Here is a 20,788-nt window from a genome sequence, read left to right as displayed (position 1 = left end):
GCCTCTGATTTTCTTCCCTGCAACCATAACATACTATTAACATGTCTCATCTGCATCATTGCAGTATCCTCTGACTTCCCAGCTTCTGCTCTTGGGATTCCTTATAGAATATTCTTGTGTTTTTTTTTTTTTTTTATAAAGATTTATTTATTTACTTGAAAGTCAGAGTTACGCAGAGAGGGGGGGAGAGAGAGAGAGAGAGAGAGGGGTCTTCCATCTGATGGTTCACTCCCCAGTTGGCCACAACGGCTGGAGCTGCACCTATCCGGAGCCAGGAGCTTCTTCCAGGTCTTCCACGTGGGTGGGTGCGGGGCCCAAGGAGTTGGGCCATCCTCTACTGCTTTCCCAGGCCATAGCGGAGAGCTGGATAGAAGAGGAGCAGCCAGGACTAGAACCGGCGCCCATATTGGATGCTGGCGCTTCAGGCCAGGGCGTTAACCCACTGCGCCACAGCGCCAGTCCCTATAGACTGTTCTTAAAAAGAGCACCAAGATCTATACTTTAAAAAGTTAGCCCATGTCATTTTTGTGCTTATAGTGCTGTGATTGTCCATTTCAGGCAAAGAAAAAAGCTGAAGTTCTGTGGCCTGGAAGCCCCTACTTGGTTTGTCTTGGTACTTCTCTGTTGTTCTCCCCTTCCCCTAACCTACCCATGAAGAAATTGAAGTTCAGACAGGAATTGGAGGGGAAGTGGTTGCTGGGCATTAATGATTTTCTTAACAACTTAATGGAACTGAAGAAACGACTGTTTAAACCTATGTGCGGCTGGCGCTGCGGCTCAATAGGCTAATCCTCCACCTTGCGGCGCCGGCACACTGGGTTCTAGTCCTGGTTGCCCCTCTTCCAGGCCAGCTCTCTGCTGTGGCCCAGGAAGGCAGTGGAGGATGGCCCAACTCCTTGGGCCCCGCACCTGCGTGGAAGACCTGGAAGAAGCTCCTGACTCCTGTCTGTGTGTCTCTCACTGTCCACTCTGCCTGTCAAAAATAAAAAAAAAATTAAAAGAAAAAACAAAAAACTATGTGCATGTGTGATTTTTTTTTTTTAAATATTATGGCCTATCTTTTTCTTTTTTTATTTATTTGACAGATAGAGTTAGACCATGAGAAAGAAAGAGAGAGACAGAGAAAGGTCTTCCTTCCGTTGGTTCACCCCCCAAATGGCCGCTACAGCCGGAACTACGCCGATCCAAAGCCAGGAGCCAGGTGCTTTCTCCTGGTCCCCCACGTGGGTGCAGGGGCCCAAGCACTTGGGCCATCCTCCACTGCCTTCCTGGGCCTCAACAGAGAGCTGGAATGGAAGAGGAGCAGCTGGGATTAGAACCCGGCATCCATATGAGCCAAGTGAGCCACGGCACCGGCCTGCATGTGTACTTTTGATAATTTTTTTTTTTAAACTAAAAAAGCACCACTGCCACTTCTGTGTAGAAAAATCTTTGTTGAACATGTACATTTCTGGCTTCTTTTTCTAGGTATTAACATAACAGTTTTTGGAAATCTCTTTTCTTTAACGTTTTCCATGCAGAATTGATTACAAAATGTCAATAAGAAGGAAAAGAAAAATTTTCTCTGAAATAACAGTTATTTTGGTGCATTTTGGGGGGTTATGAAAATATAAAGTTGAGGAAACAATTATACTGAAACATACATTTTTTTCTCTCATTGATGCCTTTTAGCACATTGAAGTTCTGTGGAAATACACTGTTTTTAAACTTCCTTCAACTCTTTTTTTTTTAGATTTGACAGCTCCCTTTCAATGAAAGTTCCTATAAATTCCTCCTTAAACTATGGAGTTCCTGGTGTTTTTAAAACTTATTTGATAGAAAGCTCTCTTCCCATGAATATACTTGTAAATTCTTTCTAGGAATTTGTGTTTGACAAACTTGAGATATTTGCAAATATTTAAAGATAAGACTTAACAGTGTGTGTAACTGAAGAAAGCATTGTGAATAAAAATTTATTTAGATTGATACCGAATACTAAACGAATGTAAAAGATAGAAAATATTTTAAACAGGTAACAAAATATTCATAAATATGCATAGAGAATTCATATTGGGTGGGTATTTGACCTAGCAGTTAAGCCACTGGTTAAGGTTTCGGAGTCCTGCATCAAAATGCCTGGGTTTTAATTTCCAGCTGTGGCTCCCAAGTTGTGACTTCCTGCATTTGTAGACGTTGAGAGGCAACAGATTGTGGCTCAAATAGTTGGGTCCCAGGTCTCTACATGTGGGAGACCCAGACTGAGTTCTTGGCTTCCAGCTTTGGCACCCTCCCCCACCACCACTGTGGGCATTTGGTTAGTGAAGCAGTTGGTGGGAGCTCTCAGGTCCTCCACTCCCTCCTCCCCCACCTTCTGCCAGCGTGCATGTGTCTTCCTCCCTCTCTCTCAAAAAAAAAAAAAAAAAAAACAAAAAAAACCCACACATCAGTCACTGAGAGAAAGCATATTAAGAACCAAGTAGGGGCCAGCGCCGCAGCTCACTAGGCTAATCCTCCACCTAGCGGCACCGGCACAACGGGTTCTAGTCCCGGTTGGGGCGCTGCATTCTGTCCCAGTTGCCCCTCTTCCAGGCCAGCTCTCTGCTGTGGCCCGGGAAGGCAGTGGAGGATGGCCCAAGTGCTTGGGCCCTGCACCCCATGGGAGACCAGGAGAAGCACCTGGCTCCTGCCTTCGGATCAGCGCGGTGCACTGGCCGCAGCATGCCAGCCGTGGCGGCCTTGGAGGGTGAACCAATGGCAAAAAGGAAGACCTTTCTCTCTGTCTCTCTCTCTCTCTCACTGTCCACTCTGCCTGTCAAAAAAAAAAAAAGTTAATGACATAAGAGACAAAAAGACAGTATACACATCTGAAATGTTTAAGCCTTTTTAATAACTGTGCTTTTTATTTTGTTTTAAAAAACGATTTATTTATTTAAAAGGTAGAATGATAGGAGAGAGAGATTTCCTCCATCAGCTGTTTCACTCCCTAAATGATTTCAGCAGTGGTGCTGGACCAGGCAGAAGCCAGGAGCCAGAGACTGTCTGGGTCTCCCATGTGGACGGCAGGGGCTGAAGTACTTGAGCTGGCATCTGCTTCTTCCCTGATGCATTAGCAGAGCAGGCAGGTCTCAACTGGCAGTGAACATCCCAAGTGGTGGCTTAAGCTGCTGTGCTACAGCACATCTGACTTTTCGGTTGCCATATTACTCTTACTCAGGCTTAACGTGAAGGTTCTTTGCAGTTCTTTTGGAAAGGTATTTGGTGATTATCTTCCTTTTTACACACCTTTAAGTCATGGTAGAATAGATATATTTGCAGAGTTTGACTCAGTAAACCTGTGTTTTAGAATTTAAAATTTAAGATGGAACTGAATGGGGATAAAACATATGGTAGCATTATTTATTTTTCAAGTTAGGCAAATGATGGCCTCTAAAAATATAAATTCACCCCAAAGTGGTTAATTGTGTTGTATGTCAAACACAACTTGAGAGGGTACAACATACTCTATATCATCTTTTTGGAGTGAACGTGTTAGTCTGTGAAGGATTGAACTCTCACTAAAGGAGGACTAAGTGAAGGCTGGATAGCCTTCTGTAATGTTAGATGAGAAAGCTTTTGGTTAAGAGGAAGTGTCCGTATATTGTCTTGTTTCTTTAACAGCCCAGTACTTACAATGTGTATATCCAACCTTTATTGTTAGGATATTGCAGAGATATTAGGCTCTTTATTTTGTTTCTCCTCTGATACTTAATTTTGTAACAGAGGAAATAAATGACCTAGTAATTTGAGCTGTTTATACTGCCAGCAGAATTAACACACATGAAATGTGAAGAGTTCTTAATGTTCCTGTCTTAAAATCTTCCCCTTTTGTGTAGAATTAAACCAATCCCAGTTGTTGACAAATGCTATAAGTTTGACTCCAAGTGGCTTAATTTTATTTGATCTCATACACTTCCTCTTCCCAAAAAGTTAGATTGGAACTATACAGTCTGGAATAATATCATCAGGATGACATTAGATCTGACTAGCATTGGATATCAACAAACTTGATCAGGAGAATTTGGGATTGAGATAGAAGGAATGTTATTGAGCTCCAAGTTCAGGCTCAGGGAGATAATTCAGTAGGATAAATTTTATGCCATAATTGGAAAATGAGAGTGATACTCAGTTCTGGAATATAGAAGGGAAAGAAAAGAATAACATTTTTTTTCTGTAGTTCATGGTTGGTGCCCTTGTCTCATAAAGATTTAGGCCATGGCTTTTCTTTTTCTTTTTTAAATAACCCAACTCATCATTTTGGTAAATATATTGAATGTAGCTGGCCAATTTCTAAACAGCTGGACATGGAATACTCAGTTTGCTTTGTTACAGTGGGAGGGGAGGCCCAGTAGGTGCTCAGGAGAGGAGGTATCCTGGAGCTAGGTGATAGGGGGCAGTTTTTTATTTACTCAATTTCTTAGCAACAGGTGTTGTATTTAACTCTCTTAAAAACCCATATACTTATTTGGGAGGGTTTTTGCCAGCAGTTATTCATACTGTACTGTGAATTACTGATTTCAGATTGGCCCAGCTCTGGCCGTTGTGGCCATTTGGGGAGTGAACCAGCAGGTGGAAGACCTTTCTCTTGGTCTCTGCCTATCAAATAAATAAGTAAAATCTTAAAAAAAAAAAAAAATCTCAGATAACATTTTCTGTGGATTGATTTGTTTTAAAGGGAGTTGAGAAAAAGGAAGAAGAGGTACATAATTTTTGATGTTAGGGTTCAAAAGATGGACTATAAAACAGGATAATTAATGTAGAACTTTCTGAATGCCAGATATGGCTCAAAGTACTTTATACATCAATTTTCACAGTAACCTATTTGAATTATCTCCATTTTACAGAATTTGAGACACCAAGGAGTTAAGGAGATGCTTCAGTTGGGGGTCTGGTTTGGATTAAGCACTAAAATCTTGGGAGGAAATATAAAGCTTGAGTCAGTGTAGGGGTGGCATTTTAGATCAAGGAAATATGTTACCAGGAGGAACAGAAGTATAGAAAAGGATGCATTCTTTGAAAGCTGACTTTTGAGAAACATCTCAATGCAGTCTTGTTACTGTAACCCTAGGTTGTTGACCAAGAGGGTTTTGAATGATTGGACCTGTCTTTGTTTTCTGTTTTTGTAATTAAATACCAAATGTGGAGAATATAGGTTTATTTAGCTTAGGGTTCTGGGGGCTGGGAAATCCCAGAGCATGACACTGGCATCTGGTAAGGGCTTTCATGCTGCATGATAACATGGCAGGCAGCATCAGATGGGGAGAGCTCACTGATGAACAGGAGAGGCTTCAAGAAGTTTGTAATTACGTGGAATTAAAGAATGAATTTTTTCGCACCAAAGGGGAAAAAAAAAACATACTGAAATACATGCATATAGCAGGAAATTTGGAAAATATATTTTTGGTATTACAGTTTTATCTATTTTCTCCTTTTCTCCCCTAGATAAATAATGTACGTACATGTGCATTTTACTTGTTTATTTCTAACAAGGTTCATGCTGGGTTTTCTGGCCAGCATTTTCTTTACAATTTCTTTACAATTCCTCTGTTCTTTATAATTTGTCTTGGTTAAGTGAGTGAGCAGTTTAATGATTCTATTTATTGTCAAATTGCTCTTCAAAAAGATTGTACCATTTGAAAGTATTTATGAAGAATTTTGTTCTCTTTAAATTTTAGGGTAGACCATTCTCTTGTTGAGCTCTTTTAAATGAAGTTCCACTTGGATACAAAGATGAGGACTAGATAACTTCTTGAGGTTCCTTCTAACCCCTAGGATGAAGATAATAACTAACATTTGTATAGTGTTCTAAAGTTTACAGAGCGAGTTCTCATACATCATCTCAATTGATCCTCACAACAACCCTGTGAGGTAGGTAGGACAGATATTGTTATTCTCATTTTAGAGATAAATTACAAGAGAGGTTAAGTGACTTGGTCAAGGTTGTGTTGTGTTTTGTTTTGATCAAGTTTTATTTAGATGTTCTTCTAGGGATTTGAATCCAGACCTGATAATGACATTCTTATTGCAAGATTCCATTTAACTGCTCTCTGAGAAATGCTTGCACATTTTGGCTAATTAAGAAGCATTTGTTTTATACAGAAATAAACCTAATGCCATATGAATACATTGTTAATATTTCCTTCAGTGTTCCCCAGTCTTTCTCATTTCTTGCTACCCCTCCCCAGTTAAATGGCCCTGTCCGTTGACTAGGAGAAAGTAAGCTTAATTAAATTATGATACTAAACACCTGCTATTTTCCCTACTATTGATGAAAGAGAAGTTACATTCGCAGTGTCTCTGAGTACTAACATCCTCGTTAGAATTTTTGATTCTAGTATGAACCTACACTCATAAGCTTTTCAGGGTAGGAATCTCTTGTATTACCTTAACCAAAATTGCAGTAATTGAAATCTCCAAGTGTAGTCACCAAGACTTTCAAAAAGGGGACTGCAAATGATGAACGAAAGTGATAGTCGAGGTTAAATCAGGAAAATTTATAGCTGATCTTCTCTTTGACTGGTTATATCACAAGGTAGGAATTTGTAAAACTGAATTGAGAGCTTAGTAGTAACAATATCAGATATGTTATATTAAAACTATCACACAAAATTTTCTGTACTGCCTTTAAATACTTAATATCCCAGTATTTTTAAAAATTAATTTTTTTTTGTTATTTTTGTTTTTTTCTAGTTGTTGGTCTTGACGATATTATGGATGAAGGAGTTGTTAAAGAAAGTGGCAATGATACCATTGATGAAGAAGAACTGATTTTACCTAACAGGAATTTGAGGGACAAAGTAGAAGAAAATTCAGTGAGATCGCCAAGAAAGTCACCTCGTTTAATGGCACAAGGTAATCTTTCCGAAGAGGCCCAGCTAGAAAATCAGAGGTATAGGGACAGATGTGTTAAATTGTGCACTTGCTGGGCAGAGAGAGCATATCGTCTTGATGTTTGCTAATCTAAGCATTTTGACAATGATCAGTTTTGAGATTATATCAATTTATTGTTTGTTTCTAGTACTCAGTGTCCCACTACCTATTTCCTCTTTCCCAGAGGAAATCACTATTAACTCTTTAAACTGGATTTATTTTGGGGCAGTTGTCTTCATGTCTAAGCAAAGTGCATATATTGCTACTTTTGGTTATTTTGATTCACATATTTATTGACTCTTCACTAAGAATGATGATTTTCCTTCCTTCTCTTTTTTTTAAAGATTTATTTATTTGACAGGTAGAGTTACTGACAGAGAACGGCCACAATGGCTGGAGCTGGGCCTCTCTGAAGCCAGGAGCCAGGAGCTTCTTCTGGGTCTCCCACATGGGTACAGGGGCCCATCTCATCACATGGGTACATGTGGGACATCTCATTCTGCTTTCCAGGCCATAGCTCTTCTTCCTGGTTGGGACGAAGAGCAGCCAGCATACTAACCAAGGCCCATATAGGATACTGGTGCTGCAGGTAGAGGCTTAGCCCACTCTACTGGTCCCTCCTCCTTCCTCCTTTTCTTCCTGTTACACAAAAGTATTTTTTTTTCCTTTCAGTATATAATTTTGTTAGATCAGGAGTTATAATTTATGTTACTATGAATGTAGATGCTATTAGAGATAATCCATTTAAAAACCTATGGCCACTTTTTTTCCTGTCCAACTTTTTTGGTTTCCTGATTAATTGCTTTTGTTTTTATTTACTTAGTTTTCTGTATATATGTCAGCAATTACAAAGTAACTACTGTGCCAGTTGTCTAATTCTTTACTAAGGATTTTTTTTTTTTAAAGATTTATTTATTTATTTGAAAGAGTTACACAGAGAGGAGAGGCAGAGAGAGAGAGAGATGTCTTACCTGATGGTTCAATCCCTGATTGGCCACAATGGTTGGAGCTGTCCTGATCCGAAGCTAGGAGCTTCTTCTGGGTCTCCCACATGGGTGCAGGGGCCCAAGGACTTGGGGCCATCTTCTTTTGCTTTCCCAGGCCGATTGGAAGCGGAGCAAGCCAGGTCTTGAACTGGCGCCCATATTGGATGCTAGCGCTTCAGGCCAGGGCTTTAACCCGCTGCGTCATAGCGCCAGCCCCACTAAGAATGTTTTTGCATGTCAAGTATGCTGCCATTCTGCCTGTAATTTAACAAATTTCTTTTGAGTCTTCTGAGCCATTCCTATGAACTGGTGTTAGCTCTGTAAGCCTAGAAGCAAAGCTGTTATTCATGGACCTTCCCTTCCCATTCTTCTGAGGAATCTGAACTTGCTTTGTGCTTTCTTGTTCTTCCTGTTTACTCTTGTGGTGTTTTTTTATTTGACACCTCTTCCAATAGTTTTGTGAGAAAAAGGAGCAGGATGATAACACTTTGTGTCTTGTATGTCTGCAAATGTATTTAATTTGTTCTCATGCTAGAATCCTTTGGAGACAGAATTCAGGGTTGGAAATCATTTTCCTTCAGATATTTAAAGCTGTTACTCCAGTTTCTTCTAACTTTAGTGTTGTTGAGAAGTTTATTGATGTTTTTAGGAGTATCTTATCTACTATCCCTGGAAATTTGTTGAATCTTTCTTTTCTACTCTAGTGTTTTCATAACATGAAAATATAATGTATATGTGTTGAAAATGTATTGAACTAGGTATTCAGTAGATTCTCCCAGTATAAAAACTATCAGTTTTCAGTTCTGAGAAAATTTCTTGAACTATTTCTTTGGTTATTCTTTTTATTAATTTTTGCTTTCTGGAACTCCTATTCAAGAGTGAAATGCCTACTTTACAATTCTTGACTTTTTCCTTTACATACTGAAATTTTTTTATCTGTACCCTCAGACTTTTCCACCTACTTTGGTTCTTTTTGTTTGTTTCGGGAATGATCCATTTGGTAACATCTTAATATTTTAAGGTTTATTTTATTTATTTGAAAGGCAGGGTTAGAGAAAGAGAGAGGGGGAGATACAGAGAGAAATCTTTCATCCACTGATTGACTCCCCATATGGCTGCAACAGCTGAGGCCAGGAGCTTCATCTGGGTTTGCCACATGGGTACAGTGGCCCAAGCGCTTGGGCCATCTTTTTCTGCTTTTACAGGTACATTAGCAGGGAGCTGGATTGTCATGGTATTTTAAGATATTTATAGTGTTTTAGAGTTGTATCTCCTTTATAATTCCTCTTTTCTTCTTGCTGCATTTTTTTAAAAAACAAAAGGGTGTGTGTGTTGTGTGTGTGTGTGTGTGTGTGTGTTAAATGATTATTTTAGGTTAGAGATTTTCCTAAAATGTTTGATCCTTGTTTAAGGGTAGGAAACTAAAATTGTGAAACTATTAAATGTGTAATTTTTGTCAACCGTGAGCATCACCATATGGTGTGTGTGCTGGCAAAATCTCTTACATCAGAATACAGGTTTTTCCTTTCAGGCTTATTAGATTGTTATTAGCATGTGGGAACCCTGCTAGTAGGGAAACCAATGGGGGTGTCTCAGCTTTTGGTATGTATAAATTCACTTAATTTCACAAAAATATTGTATTTGCTTGATAGAAAGATAGGGAGAGATCTCCCCACTGGTTCACTCTCTAAATGCCCAAAATAGCTGGAACTTGGCCTGGGCCAAGCCCAAACCAGGAGTTGGAAACTCTGTCCAGTTTTTCCACATGGGTAGCAGAAACTCAGGTACTTGAGCCATCACCTGCTGCCTTCTAGAGTGTGCATTTGCAAGAAGCTGGAATCAGTGAACGGAGCCAGAACTTGAACCTAGATTTTTAAACGTGAGATGCAGGCATGCCAAGCAGCATCCTGACCACCATGACAAACACCTGCCTCTAATCTCACAAGTTTTGGTGTAGTTTATTCCCACCGACAACTGTGTCTAAGATTCTTTTCCATAGTTTAGGAACCTTATTATATTCTCACCAGCGAATAAACTACTAGTTTTGGGTTAGGACCAGGGAAGGACAATTTTTTTTTTTTTTTTAAATTTTGTGACAGGCAGAGTTAGAGAGAGAGAGAAAGATCTTCCTTTTTCCGTTGGTTCACCCCTCAACTGGCCGCTACGGCCGGCATGTTGTGCCCATCTGAAGCCAGGAGCCAGGTGCTTCCTCCTGGTCTCCCATGCGGGTGCAGGGCCCAAGGCCCTGGGCCATGCTCCACTGCACTCCCGGGCCACACTAGAGAGCTGGACTGGAAGAGGAAAACCAGGACAGAATCCGGCGCCCTGACCGGGACTAGAACCCGGGGAGCTGGCACTGCAGGCGGAGGATTAGCCTAGGGAGCCGCGGCGTCGGCTGGGAAGGACAATTTTCTAACAGGTGGAATAGGGGAGAAGAGGCATCTAGCAATCCAGCTGCCTCTTTTTAAAGAGGTTTCAATCCAACCCCTGCCATATTCACTTTTGAACCATAGTCTAGGCCCTCAGATTCCTAGCTAGGGCTGCTGAGCTGTTAACGGTGTTGGTTTTTGCCAAAAAACTGATAGCTTACTCTTTGTTTTGAGTCTTCTAATCAATTCTTAATCACCAGTTTCTGGCTTTCAGAATTTGTCATTGTTTTATCCTCTCTTGTATATTTGCTTTTCTTTTGGATTCATGTTGTTTCAGGAAAGATTCTTTTTTTTAAAATTTGACAGAGTTATAGACAGTGAGAGAGAGGCAGAGAGAAAGGTCTTCCTTCCATTGGTTCGCCCCCCAAATGGCCATTACGGCCGGTGCTGTGCCCATCTGAAGCCAGGAGCCAGGTGCTTCTTCCTGGTCTCCCATGCGGGTGCAGGGGCCCAAGCACTTGGGCCATCCTCCACTGCACTCCCGGGCCACAGCAGAGAGCTAGACTGGAAGACGAGCAACCAGGACAGAACCGGTGCCCATATTGGATGCCGGCGCCTCAGGTGGAGGATCAACCAAGTGAGCCACGACACAGGCCCCACAAGAAAGATTCTTTTACTGTAGTTTTAGTGGGGTTTTGAAAAACGAATAAACATAAGATGCCTGCATTTACTTCATCTTTTCCTTGATTTATATTTCACTCAATTTTATTTGGTATTTATACTTGAAATTTTGAGAAATGGAAAGAATATAATGAACATGGAACAAAATAATGGTAATTTTTATCTATAGAACTAAGCTTTACACCATTTTACATTTAGAGGAGAAAAGTGACATCTTAACGATTACTTAGATTTGGAAAATTTCTTTAATTTTCAGTGTCTTTGCAGTTGAATATGCAAATCCATTGTCTTTTTATCACCCTCTCAGGTATTAGAAATTAATTATTAAATGGTTAATGGGTGTTGCAAGTTCATTTATTTCAAGGGTGAATAAAGTGGAGCTGTCTACTGCTAAAAGCTGTTTTTATGGCTTTAAGAAACTAAATATTGAAACAGCTTCATTAATGTTATTTTAAAAAGACTATGTAACTCAGCATGTAATAAACAGTTTATAATCCATCAAACAATTTTAAAAGTTGTTGAGTAATTACCTAATGTGTAGATACCATGCTAAATTCTACAGGAATTAGAAAGTATTCATAAGATTATGATGATCATATTATTTTCCAAATTGGGATACTTTTAAGAGTGAAGGAGTATGCTACTAATAATTACATCAGGATCATAAGCACCATCTTGGACTATTTCATGTAAATGAAGATATACATCTTCCTTTTTTTAAAGATTTATTCATTATTTCTTTGAAAGACATACTTTCATTAAATGGGAGAGAGAGAAGCATATTCTATTTGCTGGTTCACTCCCCAGTTGACCACAATGGCAGGGCTTGGGCCAGGAGTCAGAAGCTCCATCTGGATCTCTCACATTGTGGCAGTGGTCTAAGCACGTGGGCTGTCTTCTGCTGCTTTCCCAGGCACATTATTAGGGAGCTGGGTTGGAAGTGGAGAAGTCTTGAACCTGTGCTTACATTGTACGCCTGTGTCTTTTTTTTTTTTTAAACAGGCAGAGTGGACAGACAGAAAGAACTTCCTTTGCCGTTGGTTCACCTTCCAATGGCTGCCGCGGCCGGCACACCGCGCTGATCTGATGGCAGTAGCCAGGTGCTTCTCCTGGTCTCCCATGGGGTGCAGGGCCCCAAGCACTTGGGCCATCCTCCACTGCACTCCTGGGCCACAGCAGAGAGAGAGCTAGAGCTGGCCTGGAAGAGGGGCAACCGGGACAGAATCCGGCGCCCCGACCTGGACTAGAACCCTGTGTGCCTGCGCTGCAAGGCGGAGGATTAGCCTAGTGAGCCACAGCACTGGCGCGCCTGTGTCTTATGCGGCGGCTTAACCTGCTGTCCCATCACACCGGCCTTGGACATGTATCTTTAAAATTCTCAGTAGTCCAGTGAGAAATGTCAGATTGGGGAAATACTTGAAATACTGGATCATAGTAGTTCTTTAAATTAAATGGGAGATTTAAGAAAATTGGAAGTGTTCATTTTCATTCAGAGTTGATTCAGAGGCATTAGACATGCATAGTCTTAGAAATAGCTTTTAATTTTGAATTTTAGTGTATTGGATGTTTCTCTACTTAGTTTTCTATTTAGTTATCTTTTCTCTTTTTTTTCCAGTTCATTTTTAAAAATTTATTTATTTTAGAGGTAGAGTTATAGACAGTGAGAGGGAGAAACAGAGAGAAAGGTCTTCCATCCGTTGGTTCATGCCCCAGATGGCCAGAACTATGCTGATCCAAAGCCAGGAACCAGGAGTTTCTTCTGGGTCTCCCACGTGGGTGCAGAGGCCCAAGTGCTTGAGCCATCTTCGACTGCTTTCCCAGGCCACAGCAGAGAGCTGGATTGGAAGAGGAGCAGCCAGTCCTATGGTATCCTGGCACCGCAGACAGAGGATTAACCTACTGCGCCATAGTGCTGGACCCTTCATTTTGTTTCTTAACATTCCCCTGAAAGATACATCAAGATAAGAAGGAAGGAAAAGCAAGCTTTATTGAATATTTTCTCGTTTAAATATATGTATTTTTAAATATTTTCATTTTATTTGAAAAGCAGAGACAGAGCCATCTGCTTGTTTACTCCCCAAGTGCTGGCAACACCCCAGCTTGGGCCCAGCTGAAGACCTTAACTGAGGTCTTCTGTAGGACTGGCAGAGAACCAACTAGTTGAGCTATCATCTAGTGCTTCCTAGAGTACCCATTAGTAGGAAGCTCAAATAGGGCTGGGATGGAAACCAGGCACTGCAGTATGGAATGTCAGCATCCCAAGTGGTGACTTAACCACTATGCCAAATGTCCACTCTGTTTTAGATCTTTTCATTTGTGATGTTTCTAGTGACATGTCTGTGGTACTGTAGTATATACTTCATTTCCTTTCTTTTTTCTTTTTAAGATTTACTTATTAGAAAGGCAGAGTTACAGAGAGGGTGAGAGAAAGATATCTTCCATTTGTTGGTTCACTCTCCACATGGCCTTAATGACTGGGGTTGTGCCAAGCCAAAGCCAGGAGCCCACAGCTTCTTCAGATTCTCTCACGTGGGTGTAGGGGCCCAAGCACTTGTGCTGTCCTTCCTGCTTTTCCAGGCATGTTAGCAGGGAGCTGGTTTGGAGGTGGAGCAGCCTGGTCTTGAGCCCAGCTTAACCTGCTACTCCACAATGCTGGCCTCACTTCATTTTCTTTCTTAGGATAGTTTGAATGGTGATATAGGAAGGCATGTTGTTAAGGAATCAATACTCTTTTGAGGTTATATCTTGAAATTTCAGTGGATGCTTTTGACACAGGTAGTTTTATTTCAGATTTTACTGGTACTTGTAATTACCTGGTTTTGTGTATTTGAAAATGTTTAATGATTAAAAATGTGATAATTTCACTTTAGGGTAGGCATTAATGTAAAGGAAGCTCATTTTATGTACAGTTTACTTTTTTACGGAAAGACAGTTTGATGAGAACATTTCTTGTAGTAAGGTATAATATCAATCAATCTGAATTTTAAAGGAGGTTCTCCATATACCTCACACTTTGACAAGCATATAATGTAATATCTATGAGGGGCTTCAAAGAGTTCATGAGAAAATGGAATTAAAAGATAACATGCATTTTTCCATGAATTTTTTTTTTTAAGATTTATTTATTTGGAAGAGCTACACAGAGGAGAGGCAGAGAGAGAGCAAGCGAGTGAGAGGGAGGTCTTCTATCCGATGGTTCACTCCCCAATTGGTCTCAATGTCCAGAGCTGCCCTGATCCGGAGCCAGGAGCCTCTTCCGGGTCTCCCATATGGGTTCAGGGGCCCAAGGACTTAGGTCACCTTCCACTGTTTTCTCAGGCCATAGCAGAGAGCTGGATTGAAAGTGGAGCAGCCGGGACTGGAACCGGCGCCCATATGGGATGCCGGCGCTTCAAGCCAGGGTGTTAACCAGCTGCGCTACAGTGCCGGCCCCTTCATGAACTTTCTGAAGCCCCTTTATAAATGTAAAATTATATATATTTATAAAATATATATTAATGTTTATATAATCACCATTGTGAATAACTACTGAATACATTTGCATTGAAATGAACCAATTAACTTTATAGCTGAGAGTAAAGGAGTGATACATTCTAAATTGTTTGAAATAAAAACACATGATGAAATAGCTAAGTTATTTTTATTTATTTTTTTCCCCTGTGATAGAACAAGTAAGAAGTTTGCGACAAAGCACTATTGCCAAGCGTTCAAGTGCAGCACCTTTAACTAGCTCAAAAAAAGCATCCGGGAAGACTGTGCTTGCCCCTAAAGCAGGGGTGAAACAATCAGAAAGGTGTCAGATTAAAGAGGAAGTTTGTACATCGCTGAAACCTGAGTACCATAAGGAAAACAGAAGGAGCAACCGACATATTGGACAAGTTGAAGTAGTACCAGAAGTATCAGTGTCTTCAAGTCATTCTTCAGTGTCATCTTGTCTTGAAATGAAGGATGAAGCTGGATTAGATTCTAAGCATAAGTGCAATAATCAGGGAGAAACAAGTGTGCCATCTCATGAACTAAATTGTCCACTACTTTCAGAGACCTGTGTGAATACTGAAGAACAGAAAAGTGAAGATGTGTTGGAAAGTAAAGACAAGACTGTTAATAGCACATTGTTTAAGTTTTCTGATAAAGAAGAACATGACCCCAGTGATTCCATTTCAGATAAAATAGATGACACTGTTGTTGAAGAAATGAGGGCAACAGGAGAAGTTGAACAAGAATCAAAGGAGACAGTAAAATTATCTCATGAAGATGACCAAACTATTAAGGAACCTACATCTTCTGATATTTCTAGTGATGTTACTTGCGCAAATCCAAATGAAACAGAAAAGAACCTTGTAGCTTTGTCTAGTTCAGTGAATGAAGTAACTGGATGTAATTTGGAGTTGCATAATACCTTGGATGTTGCTGATAAAGCTGCAGACTCCCTAGAAAGAAAGAAAATGGAACCATTGGGTTATTGTGAAGATGCAGAGTCCAAGCCATTGCAGGACACTGAATTTAATAAATCAGATTTAGAGATGGTTGATACTGGTGCTTTTGAATCAGAAAGGAATATTTTAGACAATACCATTTGTAACACACCTGACCAGAATTCAAAAGAGTTAAATATTATTGAATGTGTGAGAGCAGAGTCCCAAGAAACAACAAATATTCAGGATGATAAAAACAGTCAATCAGGTAGTATTTCTTGCTTAGAGGCAAAAAATGTAAAATCCAAACATACAAAACCCGTAATTCATTCTAAGCAAAATATGACCACAGATACTCCTAAGAAAATTGGTGCAGCAAAGCATGAAGTCATGCATAACAAAACTAAAATTAATGTTAAAAGTGTGAAACGAAGTGCTGATGAACTGGAATCGCAGCCAAATTTTCATAGGCCAGTAAAAGTGAGGAAAAAAATTGAAAAGGATTCAAAGATTCAGAGTTGTAATTCTGGGATTAAGTCTGTGAAAAACCAAGCTCATTCTGTGTTGAAAAAAACATCACAGGATCAAAATTTAGTACCAGCTTCTAAACCCTTAACTCATTCTTTGAGTGATAAGCTTCATGGTCACCCTAGTTGCTCTAAAGAACCTCATCATCCTGCACAAACTGGACATTTATTACATTCCAGCCAGAAACAGTGCCATAAGCCTCAGCAGCAGCCCCCAGGGATAAAAACCAATAGTCAAGTAAAGGAAGAGCCTGAACATCCAGGCATTGAGCATTGTAAGGAGGAGGATAAACTGAAACTGAAAAGGCCTGAGAAGAACCTACAACCCCGCCAAAGAAGAAGCAGTAAAAGTTTTTCTTTGGATGAACCACCGTTGTTCATTCCGGACAACATAGCCACTGTAAAAAGAGAAGGCTCAGAACATAGCTCCTCATTTGAAAGCAAATATATGTGGACTCCCAGCAAGCAGTGTGGGTTTTGCAAAAAACCACATGGCAACAGGTGTGTGTGTGTGGGTGTGTATATATGGATGTTATGTACATTTAAAGAAGAATTACTGTTTTGGAATAGGGTTGATACTAGAAATGAATTATTTAATATACAAAGACTTCCAGAAATAATAAAAGGGCCTGATCAACCCTGGATAAGATAAGAAAGATGGAGCCACTGAGTTTACAAATATGTCCTAAAACATTTTAAAGAGAATAGGCTGACCCACCAGTGATACTTAGGGAACTATTTTGTCATTGTAACAAGTTAGAGAATGTAACTTAGTCCTTGGAACTCCTTGGATCTGATAAAGAAAACCAAAAATTTTCTGTTAATCAGAACATTGTTAATGTTGCTTTGGGTCTGTGATATATCATTTTATTTGGCTTGAGAAGAACTAGTAATAAAGTGTGAAGGTTATAATGGAAATCCTATTTTTGAAGTTTTTTTTTTTTGGGTGTAAACTTAAGCATATTAAGACCTGCTATCATTTCATAATATCAACAGTTGACCTTAGAGTAAAATTTGATAGCAAAACCCACTGTTAGATTACCCAGGTGAATTTTGTATGTAACATAAGTAGAGTGAAAATACGTATTTTTTGAATGCTTCTGTGGTTTTAAGAATTTTTTGGTCAATTAAAAGAAATTACAGGTGATTTTTAGCCTGCTTTTCATCATTCTTTTTTAAGATTTAGTGTTTTCAGTTTTTTGACCCCCTCATGTATTTTTTATTTACTAAGTTTTTAAGAAAAGGAGAAAGAAAACAAGAAAAACAAAGTGAAGTTTGCAGCTACAAGATTATCCTGAACAAGTGTTCACAATTGCTATTGGAACTTCTGTCAATGCTGTTATGATAAAAAACATTATAACTTGTATACTGTAATATATTTCTATTCATACTCACTAGAGTAGATGTTAGAATGACATTACATAAAAGTGAAACTCTTTAGGGAAAAGCAGATTAGTAAAATGTGTTTAATACATTATTTTGGTGCGGAGGAGAGGATTGGGGGAGAGTAGGAGGAGAATGCTGGAGCTTTTCTGTAAAATAAGTTATTTCAAAGGATTTCTTCATTTGTGATTCATTCTGTTTTCCACTTTTATTGTCGGGTTACTTTATATCAGAATATATTTGTTTTTTTTTTAAGATTTATTTGAAAGAGATTTTTCCATATACTTGTGTGATCCTCAGATGGCTACAAAAGCCATGGTTGGGCTTCATCATGGTCTCCCACATGGAAGGCAGGGGCCCAAGCACTCAGGCCATTTGCAGGGAGCTGTATCAGAAGTGGAGCAGCCAGAACTTGAACCAGTGCCCATATGGGATGCCAGTGTAGGTGGTGGCTTTTAGGTGCTATGCCACAATCCTGTCCCCAGCCTCATACTTCAGATTTTTAAAGTTGGGGCTTGTTTGAATACAGTGCTACATTTATACTTACACTCCTTATTTATTAACTTAAAACACTTTATTCAGACTTTTTTTTAATGAATCTGCTGTTTATCACATCTGAGAGAATTAAACCAGCCAGTTTGTCAGTCTTAGTCTTCATACTGTTATGTAGTCAGAGAAGTTGAATGGAAGCCTAATGAGTTTTTTTAAGCATTTTTTTTTTAATTTGAAGGCAAAGAGCTACAGAAAATGAGTCTCTAAAACAGAGTTTGGCATAGAGTTGGCAGTTGACTTAAGTAGGTTATTATATAGCTTTTTGTTGTTGTTGTTTGTGATAAACTTGTGAAGTTCTAGTGGCTTAGTCTTCAAGAGTTTTGCCAGGCACTTTAATATTGATTGCTATTTCATTAACATCAATAATTTTCCTTAAGGTTAGGTATTAGTCTCAGTTCTTTTTCTTTAATCAAATGCTGCCTTTTGGATCTACTGCATAAAAGTCGATAGTTGTGTGGTTTTTTTTTTTTTTTTTTTTTTTTTTTTTTTTTTTTGCCAGTCTGGAAAATAGCTTAGATGTAGGAATTGGGGGCTCACCTTATGTAATTGATCTGGATAATATATATCAACATTGGAAACAATTTTTGAAGCAACATTTCTGATTATTTTAATTTTGTGAATAAAGAAGCCTAAGTAATTACATTTTCTTTACATATTTACTGACTCACACTACTTTGATGCATTGTTTTTTTCATATATTGAGTTTACTCAAAAAATGTATCTGTTACACAGCGTGTAATTTTCCTATTTTAAAGAAATATGAATGTATTAGGAATGGTATATTTGAAGATAATTTTGACACTTGGATTTCATGAACCAGACACAGTGAATAGTATTTGTTAAACTGACATTTTCTGTAGTACTTGGGATAGCTTTGCTTCTGTAAAGACTATTTTAACTCTTCAACATACTACACATACTACAATTGGGATAGCCTTTTTGTGTGTACTTCCAGTTGGACATTTTTTTTGTAATACATATATTTATTCATGACACAGCTAGATGTGGTATTTGACCATGGACAATTTCTATATATGTCCTAAAGACAGGAGATACCAACCCTAAGAGTTTTCACATTATGCTGATTTTTTTTTGGCGGGGGGGGGGGGAGGGTGCTTCCAGTTACTTTTCTGTTGTAGTCTTATACCATAAATATATTATTTTTTAGAACCATGTGGTTTAATCCTGTTTATTTTTAAATTGATAGAACTTTTGAATTTGTCTTAAACATAAACCAACTGGCATTTTGGAAAGAAAAGTCCTAGTCTTTTTATAGCATTTACTGTGTGATTTCTGTTTACCCACTTTTCCAAAAGATGCCTGTGTGTTTACCTTGTGTTACATTTTTTTGACCTCAGCTGTAGAGGATAAGTACATCAGATGAGGTGTCAAACCAAACAAAAAAATCTCCGTGGCAAAATGGATTCATAACTTTATATAAGAAGACTGACTTCTGAGAAAGGAATTTTCTTCTAGCATAATGGATCTGATTTTTCTCAGGATTTAAAAAGCTTTTTGGACAAGTAATTTTCTGTCGATTACTAGTTACAAGAAAAAAAAATAAAACTGTTAATGCGGTGTAGAATCCTTCCATCCTTGAATGTTCCCAGTGTTGCCTCTAGTACCTCCAAAGATACTTGAAAATTTTCTAAGAATGCTTTGGCTTATGCCAAAAAGATAAGAATAAAGATTAGATTTTTATATTTGTTTTTAATTATCTTACAATAAATTGTTTGAATTTAGTTTTTTATCTAAGATTGTTTATGAACAAAATAACATAAGAACACAGTATAAATATTGCTGAACTCTTCAGGTAACTGATGCTGACTTGATCAAGAACCATATGCCACACATTAATTTAGTAGTAAAAGATCTAACATCTGGCTTACAGTCTAAAGTTATTTCTCCTTTGATAATCAAATTTAAGGACAGGGCAGAAAATGGGAGAATAATTATTGGCTATCACCCTGTCTCTCCCTTCATATTCCCTCCCTCACTGCACTTTAAAACAGAGCAGTAGCTTGAAAAGGGAAGAAAATATATCCTGAAATATGGTTTAAAAGTCTATAGTACTTCTAAGTTCCAGACAAAAAACAATGCATATCCAATTTTGAGTAATTTCATTTTAAAGTGAATTTTATTTTCCACTCGGATGAGTGGAAATTACTTTTATCAATGTGTCTTTTTGCATTTTTCAAAATTTTATTAACTGCATTTTAGACATAGACTCTGAACTGTTGAGGTTTATCTAGATCACACTAGAGATTGGCTTTCCAGAGCCTCATTTCAGGGAGACATTTCCAAAGTAAACTTAAAGTGAGGCTTCATGAATTTTCTGATCATACAACTGCCCTTCCTTAAATAAGTCAAATAAAATTTGAGAATTCCTTAATATGTTTCTTATAAAATTTGATGTTTAGATACGGAGTTGGGATAAAAGCATAGTATGGAGGCTTTTAAGATATATTTTAATGAAACTCTTCCAGATTTTGAAGAAATCACGATATAGCTTATATAATGGAAGTGAAAGGAAATCACCTTTATTTGTGTATAAAAGATGTTCATAGTAGGTAGCTGCTTTCAGGAAGTAACACTTTCAGGTAACTACGCAACATGAAATGGAAAAACTTTCAGGTACATATTCAGAAAAGTTTTCTGTTTGATGTTGTCTAGAGCATCTTAACCTTTGAAATATTATGGACCCACCAAACCTCCCAAACCTAGAGGAACATACTCTTGCAAACAAGTACTATACTGTTTGAGAGTTTTCTTACTTTGCTTGTGAATCTAAAGCCCTGGGTCTTATTTTTGTTTTTCCAAACCAAATGATTCATTGGTGGGGTGGTGGGGTGGTGAGAATTTGCCTGAATAAAGCTAGTCCAGACATTGCAGTAGGGTAAAGAATGGTATGTAAAACATTCTACATAAAGATGTGAAGAAGTCAAGTCTCCTTGGTTTCAGTGGTTTGGTACACAGTAGAACACCAAGGG

The 20,788-nt window shown here is 38.6% G+C and overlaps 1 protein-coding gene across 6 annotated transcripts in view; it reads left to right on the top strand.

Annotated features, from left to right (window-relative positions):
- The window catches only part of PHF3 (PHD finger protein 3), an 84,984-nt gene that overhangs the window by 36,674 nt on the left and 27,522 nt on the right, over positions 1 to 20,788 (top strand). For 2 of the 6 annotated variants that reach the window (XM_008263079.4, XM_008263082.4), the window contains 2 exons: positions 6,706 to 6,867; positions 14,588 to 16,364. In XM_008263079.4, coding sequence (XP_008261301.3) covers positions 6,706 to 6,867; positions 14,588 to 16,364 — 1,939 coding nt within the window. Of the gene's footprint in view, positions 1 to 5,781; positions 5,884 to 6,705; positions 6,868 to 14,587; positions 16,365 to 20,788 lie in introns of those variants that run through there. The other 4 variants (XM_070074648.1, XM_070074647.1, XM_017345222.3 and 1 more) reach the window with 3 other exon arrangements.

The sequence above is a fragment of the Oryctolagus cuniculus genome, chromosome 5 (assembly GCF_964237555.1).
Source record: "Oryctolagus cuniculus chromosome 5, mOryCun1.1, whole genome shotgun sequence".
In the NCBI taxonomy this organism is placed as follows: Eukaryota; Metazoa; Chordata; class Mammalia; order Lagomorpha; family Leporidae; genus Oryctolagus; species Oryctolagus cuniculus.
The sequence above is the reverse complement of the archived record's forward strand: the minus strand, read 5'-3'. Positions and strand labels throughout refer to the sequence as shown.